Raw genomic sequence first — 14,058 nt, 5'->3', positions numbered from 1 at the left:
AAAACTCTTGCTGTGGAATTTGAAATACTCCTCCTAGAGAATTCATCCAATCCCCACCAAACTCGGTGTGCATAAAGTCAAGACATTGAGGATGCTAAATTGCAGACGGATTTTTGATATCTCGAACGGTTTGGCCGTGGTGAGTAAACGAATTTATGGCGAGAAAAGAGAAACACGAAGGGGTATAACTTCTGCATACATTAACTGATCTTGATGAAAGAGGCCGATCAGGTGGATATAACTATTGTGAGTCAAAGTTTTAGCGCCACCAACTGGCAACTGAAAGTGTGTCACTTTTGTTGTGGAATATTTTGAGTGTATCATAAAATCAGAATAATTCTCTCGTTTTAGTGATTCCCTAGTTATTAATTTTAGTTTATTTTTTTCATTGTTCTAATCAGGTCAGGCAAGTAATATTCTCTGTGTCTTGTCCCTTAATATATATATATATATATTTATATATATATGCACACACATATATTTATATATGTGTATAATACATACATGTGTAATGTAAGTACCCCCCCCCCCCCAAATAATAATGAATTATTATTATCATAAGCATTAATAATTAACTTATTTTTTTATTTTCAATTAGTGTCACACAAAACACCGGAGATGAAGTTCTTCAGAAGCTGCTGCCTGTGGTTACAGCAACTAGATCAGCTCAGTAAGTAACACTGAGAACAATCATCATGTCACAGAGTCAACAACATCGACAGCACCAGACCTCTACACTCCACCCACTCGTTCCCAGTCACCAGAGTACCAATCACCTTAACCTGTCACCAATCTTCACTGATCATCATCCAGCACTATATAACTCTTCCCACTGCAGTTCACCATTGTCCGGTCTCGTTATTCCCTCAAAGAACACTTACCTGACTCTTGAGGTCTACACAGGTCCAAAAATTGTACCCGAACCCAAAGAGACCCGTAATGTGCTACACCGAACCGACCCGGACCCGTCTATTATCTCAAATGCTGGACCCAGACCCGTGTAGATTCGAGAAATGCCATAAATGTACTACCAGGACCCGACCTGGACCCGTCTATTATTTAAAAGCTAGACCCGAACCCGACGGGAAGACACAGACCCGACTGGACCCGATTGTCACATATTCCACACAAGTTGCGAAAAATAAAACTTTTTGTCTTACCTAATTTTAGTAACGTTAGCCGTTGTCTCCCTTCCTTGTAAGTTACCTGACTGACTGTGATGCATTACAATCCTCCAACAAGAAAGTTCTATCCATGTTATTCCTCTCGTTATTCCAAGCTTAATCCACTCATTATTTCAGCTTCAAAAGTCCACTTGATGTCAGGGTGACGGATGACAAATGTGACTTTGCAGATTTGCATTTCGACTCGAGTGTACTCGCAAAATAACTTTGACTGTTTGCCCTTTTGAAGTATAATAACGATTGCTCGTTCAGTGCCATGGCCGCTGACGTTAACATTATTTATTTGCTATCATCTTTGTGCTCTCTGCGCCGAGTCTGACCACCAAAACTTTAAGATTAAACAAGACGGTTCATTCATATTATTATAAAAATGGGAGAGTAGTAAGGAAGTGTTTGGAGAAGTGTAAAGCGCGGCTTGGCGGAATAAGTCCCACTATGGATGTCATAGAAACATAACGCGCTTGAGACTGCACATTTGTGTTAGCTGCCTGGAGCAACCTGAAGAGCTTTTTAGCGCAATTTGTGTTTTTTTCAAACCTTATTTCCTGGCTCACACTTTTCTTATCCTTATTTTTGTCACGATCCACACACACAGGAAAGGTAAGATCCAAAAAAGCAGTATGTTTATTAAAGGGCAATCCGAAATCATCAAACAGTCCGGGCAGGGGTCAAAACCAATGTAGCAATCCAGCAAAAACAAGAATACAAACGGGCAAAACAGAACTCCAAAGTGGCGTGATATACAACAAGGACTCCGTAACAAACACTAAACAGGCAGGGTATTTATACACAGGGAAATGACAATGATAATAGGAAACAGGCTGAGTGCAATGATCAGTGATAAGGGACAGCTGAGTGCAATGAAAAGACAAGGATCATGGGGAATGTAGTTCAAGAGTGTGCTAGACACCGTGAGGAAGGAGGACATCTAGTGGTGACCCAAAGAACATAAACCAGACACTGTGACATAACCCCCCTCTACGGAGTGGCTCCCAGACACTCCAAGACAGGACACGGAACAAAAACAAGAATACAAACGGGCAAAACAGAACTCCAAAGTGGCGTGATATACAACAAGGACTCCGTAACAAACACTAAACAGGCAGGGTATTTATACACAGGGAAATGACAATGATAATAGGAAACAGGCTGAGTGCAATGATCAGTGATAAGGGACAGCTGAGTGCAATGAAAAGACAAGGATCATGGGGAATGTAGTTCAAGAGTGTGCTGGACACCGTGAGGAAGGAGGACATCTAGTGGTGACCCAAAGAACATAAACCAGACACTGTGACATAACCCCCCCTCTACGGAGTGGCTCCCAGACACTCCAAGACAGGACACGGAACAAAACAAGAGTTCAGGAGGGAGGTGGCACGGTGGAGGATCAGGGGGAGGGACGGGGGGCCAGGTCGATGAAGGGGAACAGAAACAGGAGGTGACGACTTAGCCGGGGGCCAGGGCAAAGCAGACGGCCCCTCGGGCGGCCATGGCGAAGACGACCCATCGGGCGGCCAGGGCGGAGACAACAGTCCATCTGGCGGCCAGGGTGGAGACTTTCCCTCGGGCGGCCAGGGCGGAGACTTTCCCTCGGGCGGCCAGGGCGGAGACTTTCCATCGGGCGGCCAGGGCGGAGACTTTCCCTCGGGCGGCCAGGGCGGAATCAACAGTCTATCGGGCGGCCAGGGCGGAGACTTTCCCTCGGGCGACCAGGGCGGAGACGCCCCCTGGGGCGGCCACGGCGGAGACGACAGTCCATCGGGCGGCCAGGGTGGAGACGACCCCTCGGGCGGCCACGGCGGAGACGACAGTCCATCAGGCGGCCAGGGCGGAGACGACCCCTCGGGCGGCCACGGCACTGGAACAGACACCGGCTCAGGCACTGGAACCGACACCACCGGCTCAGGCACTGGAACAGACACCACCGGCTCAGGCACTGGAACAGACACCACCGGCTCAGGAACAGGAACAGACACCACCGGCTCAGAAACAGACACCACCGGCTCAGGCTCAGGAACAGGCACCACCGGCTCAGGCACTGGAACTGGCACCACCGGCTCGGGCACTGGAACTGGCACCACCGGCTCAGGCACTGGAACAGACACCACTGGCTCAGGCACTGGAACAGACACCACCGGCTCAGGCACTGGAACAGACACCACCGGCTCAGAAACAGACACCACCGGCTCAGGCTCAGGAACAGGCACCACCGGCTCGGGCACTGGAACTGGCACCACCGGCTCGGGCACTGGAACTGGCACCACCGGCTCGGGAACTGGCACCACTGGCTCAGGTTCAGGAACAGACACAGACACAGACACAAACACAGACACAGACACTGGCTCCGGCTCAGGAACAGACACTGGCTCCGGCTCAGGAACAGACACTGGCTCCGGCTCAGGAACAGACACTGGCTCCGGCTCAGGAACAGACACTGGCTCCGGCTCAGGAGCAGACACTGGCTCCGGCTCAGGAACAGACACTGGCTCCGGCTCAGGAACAGACACAGACTCGACGGCGGCCATCTTGTCCGAAGACACAGGCTCGGCGGCGGCCATCTTGTCCCCTCTCCGTCCGCGACGGCGAGACGGTGGCACCACTTGATCCTCCACCATCCCAGAGTCGAAGGTGGGCCATGGTGGAGAGCAGTGCTGGACTCCCCCTCGACCCACCAGTCCTCCGCGACCTCCACGGGTCCCACGGAAAACTACCAGGCGGGTTCCCCTAAACAAGACTCTCCTCTCCCGCTCGGCGGCCGGGGAAGAGAAACCCGAAAACATACTGCTGGATCCTTGTTGTGACGGAGTCCTTCTGTCACGATCCACACACACAGGAAAGGTAAGATCCAAAAAAGCAGTATGTTTATTAAAGGGCAATCCGAAATCATCAAACAGTCCGGGCAGGGGTCAAAACCAATGTAGCAATCCAACAAAAACAAGAATACAAACGGGCAAAACAGAACTCCAAAGTGGCGTGATATACAACAAGGACTCCGTAACAAACACTAAACAGGCAGGGTATTTATACACAGGGAAATGACAATGATAATAGGAAACAGGCTGAGTGCAATGATCAGTGATAAGGGACAGCTGAGTGCAATGAAAAGACAAGGATCATGGGGAATGTAGTTCAAGAGTGTGCTGGACACCGTGAGGAAGGAGGACATCTAGTGGTGACCCAAAGAACATAAACCAGACACTGTGACAATTTTACAAGTTCCAAGTTACAAAAAACACACAAGCAGTGCTGACTCCTTACCTGCACGATACCTACCAGAACGATTTGTCTTCAGTCATCTGCTTCCTTCATTCATCTTCAGTCATCTGCCTCGATCTCCATTTCAGAACCTGCAACAGATAAGACCATTACTCATCCAGATATCCATCCTGAACACTATATTCATCAGTTACTCACCTGCTTCCATCGTTGCGATCACATACTTCTGCAAATAAACCTGTTGATTACTTTACCTGAGTGAATCCTTCTGTTTCATGACAGAAGACCAGACCAACATGCAAAGTACTACCGATCCCAGCGATGCAAGCACTCCTCCACCGGATCCCTTTTCCGATTTTGTTCAAGCCCTTTGACACCGACCCATACCTTTCACCCACTAGTCATCAGTCCTTCACCATCTGCCTCTGTCAGTCCCATGGCCCAACCAGCAACATACTCAGGTGAGGCGGAGGAATGCAGCAGGTTCATGTTACAATGCTCTCTCTTCTTTGAAATGCAGCCACAGCAGTTTGCCAATGATCGTGCGAAGAACGCCTACATCATTTCATTGCTGACAGGAAACGCACTTCAGTGGGCATGTGCCATGTGGGACGCTAATGGACTGGTCATTCACTCGCTGGTGGCATTAACCATGCATTTTAAAGAGGTATTTGACAAAACCGCCAGTTCCATTTCTGTTCATGACCAGCTGTTCCGTCTTCATTAAGGGAAGTCTTCAGTGAACGAATATGCTCTTCAATTCCGCACTGCCGTCAGCGAGTGGAATGAGACCGCATTGATCACGGCATTTCGCCAGGGACATGCATCATCCGTCAACAGATGGCTATGTATGATGACGTCATTGGCCCAGAGAACTTCATTCAGCGTGTCATCAGGATATCCCAACGGCACACTGCCTGTGCCTTGGATTAAACCGTGCTGCATCCTCTGCCCACTTCAACATCTGTCACCCGTCCAGCACCAGAGCCTATGCAACTTGACTCCACTCACCTGTCTAATGCTGAGCGTCAACGTCGCATAGTAAATTGTCTCTGCTTATACTGCAGAGCGGAAGGACATCTTCTGCCCACCTGTCCGGTGCGACCTCCACGTCCAGCGGTGAGTGCCCTCCAATTACCACCTCCCATATCTTCGCTAAAAAGCACTGATGTTATGTTAATCTTCCATCAACAATCTCTCAGCGAAAGCCCTCATAGACTGGTAACTTCATGTCACTCAACTTTCTTCGAAACCTTCATCTCCGTCAGAAACCCTTTTCTCAAGTACTTCATGTGCATTCGATCCTGGGAAAACCACTGGGCCGTGGGCACATTCGGCACTGTACCCCATCACTGACTCTGCGCATCGGATGTCTCCATTAGGAGAAGTTATCGTTCTTGGTGCTGGAGGGCTCAATGGCTGACATCATCCTGGGACACCTGTGGTTACAACAACATTCGCCTCTTGTCTGCTGGAGCGCTGGTGAGATCCAACAGTGGGGCGAAAACTGCTTTAACCACTGTCTGCAATCCATTAAGAAAGTCACCTACCAGCGCTCAACCTGCCATCAACCTTCATCTTCACCCAAAGTGAATCTTTGTTCCACTTCCATCGAGAGTCCGACCACCACAACGCAGCACGAAATCCCCCTTGCATATCGGGTGTTCCAGGATGTCTTCAGCAAGCAGTTGGTGACCACACTACCACCTCATCGACCATGGTACTGTGTGATCGAGCTGCTGCCTGGGTCCACCCTACCACGTGGTAAGATCTATCCACTGTCCTTCCCGGAACTGTCCTTCCCCCACTGTCCTTCCATGGAGGAGTACATAGAGGAGGCTCTTCAGCAGGAGTTCATCCGTTCATCTACTTCCCCTGCTGCTTCGAGTTTCTTCTTTGTGGGTAAAAAGGACGGAGGCTCGCGCCCCTACATTGATTATCGTGCTCTCAACTCTCAAACCGTCAAATTTTGCTACCCTCTTCCTCTGGTTCCAGCTGCCCTAGAGCAGTTACGTGGTGCTCGTATTTTCACAAAGTTGGACCTGCGGAGCGCATATAACCTTGTTCGAATCCGCAAAGGTGACGAGATGAAGACGGCGTTCGTCACTCCATCAGGGCACTATGAGTACCGGGTTATGCCGTACGGGCTTTCCAACGCACCATCCGTCTTCCAAGGGCTCATGAATGAGGTGTTCCGGGAATTCCTTCACCGCTTTGTCATTGTATAGAAGATATTCTCATCTATTCCCGGAATCTGGCCAACCACCGCCACCACGTAACGCAGGTCCTACAGAAGCTTCACCTCTGTAGTTCCACCGTGACACAGTCCACTTCCTCAGGTACATCATCGATCAACACGGCATAAAGATGTACCAGAGGAATGTAGAGACGGTGGAGAACTGGCCACAACCCACTTCCATCAAGGAACTCCAACGCTTCCTGGGGTTCGCCAACTTCTACCGTCGATTCATCAATGGCTGCAGTAAACTCAGCTCATCACTGACCTTCTTACTGAGCAATGGGGCCAAGTCTCTGTCCTGGAACTCCGAAGCTAAGCTAAGACTGCCTTCAACCAACTTAAGAAAGCCTTCAGTATAGCTCCTACCCTAGTTCATCCCAATCCGGATCTCCCCTTCATCGTCGAGGTGGACGCCTCCACCAATGGGGGGCAGGGTGAGCCTCCCAAACTCCATCCATGCGCCTTCTATTCTAAAAAACTGTACCTGGAGGAGCAAAATTATGATATTGGTAACCAGGAGCTACTTGTGATCAAACTGGCTCTTGAAGAGTGGCGACATTGGCTGGAGGGAGCTCAACACCCCTTCGAAGTAATCACTGACCACTGCAATCTTGAATACCTTCGCAACGCCAAAAGATTGAACACCCGCCAGGCACGCTGGTCCCTCTTCTTCACCAGATTTAACTTCACCGTGACGTACCGAGCTGGTAACTAGAACCAGAAAGCGGATGCACTCTCCCGGTTATAGCATCCTGAATCCATCACCGCACCTCCTGAACCCATTCTCCCTCCAGCCATCATCGTTAGCCCGATCCAGTGGTCCCTCGACGACCAAATCGCTGAAGCCACACAGTCAGAGCCTGCTCCGCCGGGAGGTCCTGAGGGATGGACCTATGTCCCCACTCATCTCCGTCTGTCCCTCATAGTCCACACATCACCGGGCTCTGAACACCCAGGCAGCCAGCAAACCCTCTCGCTCATCAGCAATCGCTACTGGTGGCCCAGTATGACCCAGGAAGTCTCCTGATATGTTAAGGGATGCTCAGTCTGCGCCATATCCAAGGTTCCCCGTTGCCTTCCAGAAAGGTCTGGCTCTCAACCAGGGATATCCGTCTTCGACTGCCCTGACCTCGTTGATTGGGAGGGATTTGGCCCAGAGGAGAGGTCATGGGTCGCTCATAATGCTCATCCCAACCGTCCAGCCCCGAGAGGCAGAGGCCGTCCCCATCGCAACCCACTTCGGCCATCAGAAGCTGGCTATGGAGGAGGGGGTACTGTCACAGAGTCAACAACATCGACAGCACCAGACCTCTACACTCCACCCACTCGTTCCCAGTCACCAGAGTACCAATCACCTTCACCTGTCACCAATCTTCACTGATCATCATACAGCACTATATAACTCTTCCCACTGCAGTTCACCATTGTCCGGTCTCTTCGTTCCCTCAAAGAACACTTACCTGACTCCTTACCTGCACGATACCTACCAGAACGTGTCTTCAGTCATCTGCTTCCTTCATTCGTCTTCAGTCATCTGCCTTGATCTACTTTTCAGAACCTGCAACAGATAAGACCATTACTCATCCAGATATCCATCCTGAACACTATATTCATCAGTTACTCACCTGCTTCCATCATTGCGATCACATAGTTCTGCAAATAAACCTGTTGATTACTATACCTGTGTGAATCCTTCTGTTTCATGACAGATCACTGTTAACCCCCTGAGGTCGGCTGTCGCGCCGGCGCGATAGGCTCGTTTTTTTTCCTTATCAGTGCAAACAAAATCAAAATTCTAATATTAATTTTTATCTTATATGCTTGTGTTGTACATCAATCGATCCTGTTAAGTGTGTATTTTTTTTGTGCATACTCATAATATAAACAAAGTATTGTGCTTTTCGCCAAATAAAGAAAAATAAACATGATGCGCGTTCTGCCGTCTCTCTCAATGTGAAACTCATTCTGAAACGCGACAGAAAATGACCTGTAACTCAGCGAATGTTTGTCACACAGACTTAAAACACATGTCTATACAACGCTTGGAGTCTCTATTTTTAAAATATGTAAATTATATAAAAAACAAATATTCTCTGTTTAAGTAATCCGTAAGAAAGCAGCGACATGTACAGTTTCTCAAACACATCCTAATTAACTATAATGTGACCACACCCACGCGCGCACGAGCGATTGACATGCAAATGATCCACGCGGCAGAACGCAGACCTGTAAACGCCCTCATCACCTCAAAACAAAGAATAAGAGACTTCGGTAACTTACTCCTCTCTGCTTTTCATCGAGTTTGAAGATGTGCTGTGCTGTGCTGTTTACCTTGTGCTGTGCTGTGCTGTTTACCTTGGGATTTACCTCAGAAGAACGCGATTTGAAGATGAGAAGATTTTTAAGGTAAGACATGTTAAACTGGTCATGCCAGATTAAAATGTATGTTATGAAATGAGTTTGGAGTAAAAACATGAACTAAGCCTAATATCGTACATGTATATGCATCTATAAATAGACAGAAACATGTTAAAATGTGAACTAGACTGGTAGGCAACCTTTCAGTGCTAAATTTATATACTTCATATATATTTCACTCAGTTTTGATTAGCTTATGACACTGAAATAATGCTAAAATACTTCTTTATGCGTAATGTAGCTTGTTTGCGAATATCTACTAATGTGATTTAGTGCAAATATGTTTCAGCCTCCGGTAAAATATGTGATATAGCCTACTGTCTACATTATATTTTTATATAAATGCTCGATTTTGGTTAGCCTAAGACACGCTTCAATACTGCCTTATGCACAGATGTTTGTGAATACAGGTGTAAATGTTTGAAATGTAGTGATGTGTGTCGTTCGCGAACGATCCGTTCATTGCGTGTGTCACTAAATGCGTGCGGATACCCATCAACAGATACTCGCGGTGACGCGGTCTATGGCCCATAAATAGATATTTCTCCGTTCTATGGCCCATCAACTATACATTGTTTGTCCATAACCATCACTTGCTCAGCAGTTTACTTTGTATAATGTATGCTAAAAGTTTTATTTTGATGTTGTTTTTTAGGAATGTGAACCTTCAGTTCTCAGTGCGATCGAGAAATCATACAGAGTAAGTGCATAGACGTAATATTTTACAGATGAAATGTAGCCTAATTGTGTTTACATCGTCATAATATAAAAGTAGCCTACCTATTCTTGTGTGAAATGACAAAAACCATCCATTCTGCTTATACAGGAGACACTGCGCAGATGAGGGTGAAAACACAAGATACATGGAGGACAAAGACATTTCCATGTCCTGCACCTGTGACTGCATACAACAAACTCATGGGGGGTGTTGACCTGTCTGATCAGCTGATACAGTACTACACAACACAGCACATAACCATGAAGTGGTACAGTAAGATTTTTCTACACTTCTTGGACATTGCTTCCACCAACTCTTTCATTGTGCACAAAGAGCTACATGGTAACTTGTCACATAAAGAGTTTATGGAGCAACTTATTACAGAGCTCTGTGGTGTGTCACAGAAAACGGCAATGAGTTTTAAATCAGTGTTGGAAACCGTTGTGCTGCTTAATATATATTTTTTATAACCTGTAATAGTTTTTTCAGGATTCTTTGAATAAAAATATTTTTTTATAAAAAAACAAAAGTTTGGTCTTTTTTTCTTTCTTTTTTGGAAAGGATGTAAGTGATAGTAATAACTTTAAGTCTTTCCATTGTTAGAAAAGATTTCTATTTTGAATAAATGCTGTTCTTTTTAACTTTTTATTCATCAGTGAATCATTCTTAGGTCATCATTCTTTGTTCAGGCTGCCTCACAGCACCTTGATGGCCCATTAGCCATGGGGGGAGTGTCTTTAGTCACACCCCTGGTGTGAATCACATTAATATTCATGGCCCACGCATACAGCAGTGCTGACACAAAAACTGACATGCAAAATTAAAATCGTTATATTGTTGTTTGTGAAAGAGTGGTCAGAATGATTTTCACCTCATTTTGTAGAAAAAATTCTAGCCTACAAGAATAGTAATTCCAAAGTCTTATGGAAAACTATTCAGTATGTGTTAAATGGCCTTATTGCAGTGACAATGTTTTTCCCAAAACATACTAACCACGCATAATATTTTTTTTCTATAAAATGCAAACATGTACATCCATTTTGCTCACATATTATTGTAGCAGAGTTTGTGCTGAATACAACAAAATTACATGTTGGCCAATAGTATGTTGTAAGTAGCTGAAATAAGCACAAATGTCAGGTCATGTCAAAACATCTCAAGGGCCCCAAAAACACCTCAGACTCCAGAGGGTTAAAACATTATAACATTTCTTATTTAAACATTATAAATTAATGGTTTAAAAAAAAATGAGTCACACTTCAGCTTTTAAATCCTCCACCTATCTGACCTGATTTGTGATCTACTTAAACATTTTTTTATGATATTTGTGTGAAAAATTTATTTTCAAATATATGCATTTGTAATGTATGTATATAAACATTTATATTTAGACTTTTTTATATTAATTTTAATTTAATTCAAATGTTAATACATTTATATTTAGTGAAAACAAATGTATTCAATGTCATTTTATCAGTTTTATATAATCTTTCTCCATAACATAGAGACATAATCTCTTAGAATAACAGTTAAACTTACTGATATATTGAATTAATTAAAAAGAGATATTGCACAATTTATAAACACAATTAAGAAAAACAAAGATTTCTGTTTTGATCTGAGAGAGTGAAGAGTGTGTCATTGTTCTCTACAGGTTGAGGGATTGTGGTGTCACAGATGAAGGTTGTGCTGCTCTGGCTTCAGCTCTGAGATCAAACCCCTCACACCTGAGATATCTGGATCTGTCATATAATAATCTAGGAGACTCAGTGAAGCTGTATTCTGCTGTACTGGAGAATCCTCACTGTAAACTGGAGAAACTGTGGTAAGATCATACGTGACTCTCACATGAAACTGTCACTGTGAATTCATAAAGTATAATCAAAATGGAATAAAATGCAGGGAAATAACTTTTATTACATTAATTACAAGCAAAGCTATTGAAACAACATGATCAAATTCATCAAATTAATTTCACATCTGTTCATATGATGTAAGAGGATTCATCTTTTTCTGTTTGAAGCGTTTGGTCTATTTCTCCTGCTGCTGTGAGTTCATGTGTTTGATCTGTAAATGATTGGACACATGAGCTGCTCCTCATTAAGGTGAAACTGCAGTACTGATAGTCACACTGAAAAACACACTTTGACATTATGATATACGTTTAACACCCTTACTTTAAACACACTCAATCTCAGCACAGTCAGGATTAACACAGTCCATTCATTTTAATTTTAGGAGAAAACTGGATACTGTAGAGATTTTCCACCAGGTTTAAAATCTATATCATGTCAATGTCACAGATTATGACATGGAGAAACACTATAGTACATCAATGACACGTCAGTGTCTGTATTATTAATGAGACTGTGTTTTCTTATCCTATGAGAAGACATTTCTCTTATTCATGACAGCACATGGTGTTTTTCTATGACAGACGCTTCAAACTGTAAAATCACGCAGTAGTTTAGAGAGGCGTTCATGCGTTCATGGGTCGCAAGTGTGTGTGTCCATGGTGCAAGAGTTGAGGGTGTTGCAGGCTTCCCCCGTGATGCTGTCAGGGCGAGACTCGCTGCGGGCGTTTGGTTGGCCAGAAACTACCGACACAATCAAACTGTGTGTGTAACAAGTGTTTTTCTGAGGAGAGCTACGAGAATTTCTATCTTCTCTGTCACTATCCATCTTTATTGTCAGTGTCCTGAAGGTACACATATTTGTGATCTACGCAACTGGTTTTTATGACATTTGTATGAGAAAATGATCATCAAATATGCATTTAGAGTGAATGTATATAAACATTTATACTGTTAAAGGGAAAATACAGATTGTGTTCAATGATTTCGTTGGAATTTAACTGTCAGCTATAAAAATCCTACAGTTTCCCCCTTCTATATTTGTATGTGATATATAGTTTTAATTTGTTATATCAGCTTTTATATAATCACTGAAAAAAATGTGTCAGATGAAAGTAAAAAAAATACTTCAACTTATTACAAGTAATCGATATACTTAATCAAATTTCTATGGTCAGTTGAAACTAAAAATACTCTTTGAACCAAAGATGTTTTTTACATGATTAAATCACAAATTATCACAATCTTTTTGGATTAACTTAATTATTTTTTTTTTTTTACATATTTTATATCAAAAATCCAAATAACTACAAACAATGTTGTCACACTGTGGTTTCCTCAGGAACAGACTGAAGACTCCGATTATAGGTACAAACTCAAATAATAGTACTCTGGAATATGCTGACAAGGAAAACACACATAAACGCAACGGAGATCAGACAAAGACTGAAAGAAAGGGTGCATCTTATATAGCAAACAGAAATGAGATAATTAATCATACACAGCTGGGACAAATGAACTCAATGATAGTAACCATGAGTGTTGGTTTTCCCAAAGTGTACAGGCTTTTCCCAAATCACGGAAGTGACCTTGACGTCTGGGTTAGCGGTAGCACAAGCCATCAGGCAAGTGTTATTTAAATAAACTCCCAATGTACTTTCCAATGCCTCGTTTTATGAGTACAGAATCTATTTGTACTACTGTAGAAGTTTGGTACCATTCCGGGCATTATTAGTTGGATAATTTACGAGATACAAACTTGGATCCATTAGCGCCTGCACTGAACCATTCGGCTGATATCTCTATAAGCTCTAACTTTAATAATGTTTGACCAAGGGAAAAAAGGCTTGTGGGGGGGTGTTTGGTCTGAGGTCATGGTGCGGACCCTAGGTTGAATTTACTCCGAACCATCCCTTTAAGTGGCCAATAAACTAACAATATTATTAAAATATCAACATTATTTGGCTGTATAAAATAAATTAGTGAGTGATTTAGGATAAAAAGCATAACATGTCTGAACAGGTCATGTCTGTGGTAAAGACAGACATTAAAATGCAATATAATTTTATGTTAGACTTGCATAAGTACAATTTTCATCATTGTGTCCTTGCAAAATACCTTTTATAGGTTATTTAAATGTCAAAGAATTGCGTTAAATTCACAGTGTAAATAATTCCACAATGTGAGAATTAGGGTTGCTAAAATGGGATAGGATATTTGCACTTATAAGTTCACTAAAAAGTTATTGTAACACTCTTTTATGCTACAAACTCCCATAACAAGCATGTAAAAACAATGTGAGAATTATATTTTATTTCTGTTTTAGCTGTACATAAACAAAGCCTACTTAAAAATGTGGTTCTCACACGTTTATGAGCTCGGTCGCTTGCAGTCAATATGCGCCAGAGAGAGGTTAACACATTGTTGCAT

General features: G+C 43.8%; 1 protein-coding gene and 1 long non-coding RNA gene across 2 annotated transcripts in view; both read left to right on the top strand.

Moving 5' to 3' along the window:
* LOC311091261 (uncharacterized protein) overlaps nt 1-14,058 on the top strand; it is a 95,003-nt gene that overhangs the window by 9,691 nt on the left and 71,254 nt on the right. The window contains exons 3-9 of the mRNA XM_084127079.1: nt 599-670; nt 5,468-5,519; nt 5,783-6,622; nt 6,711-6,992; nt 7,388-7,643; nt 7,722-8,002; nt 11,437-11,600. Coding sequence (XP_083983205.1) covers nt 599-670; nt 5,468-5,519; nt 5,783-6,622; nt 6,711-6,992; nt 7,388-7,643; nt 7,722-8,002; nt 11,437-11,600 — 1,947 coding nt within the window. The remainder of the gene's footprint in view (nt 1-598; nt 671-5,467; nt 5,520-5,782; nt 6,623-6,710; nt 6,993-7,387; nt 7,644-7,721; nt 8,003-11,436; nt 11,601-14,058) is intronic.
* On the top strand, nt 8,363-10,957 carry LOC311091401. Its single transcript, XR_014608064.1, has 3 exons — nt 8,363-9,045; nt 9,713-9,757; nt 9,884-10,957. It is a non-coding gene; the product is annotated as an uncharacterized lncRNA (long non-coding RNA).

The sequence above is a fragment of the Abramis brama genome (assembly GCF_963993115.1).
Source record: "Abramis brama genome assembly, chromosome: 10".
Classification (NCBI taxonomy): domain Eukaryota; kingdom Metazoa; phylum Chordata; class Actinopteri; order Cypriniformes; family Leuciscidae; genus Abramis; species Abramis brama.
Note: the sequence above shows the minus strand (reverse complement) of the source record. Positions and strands in the feature narration are given on the sequence as shown.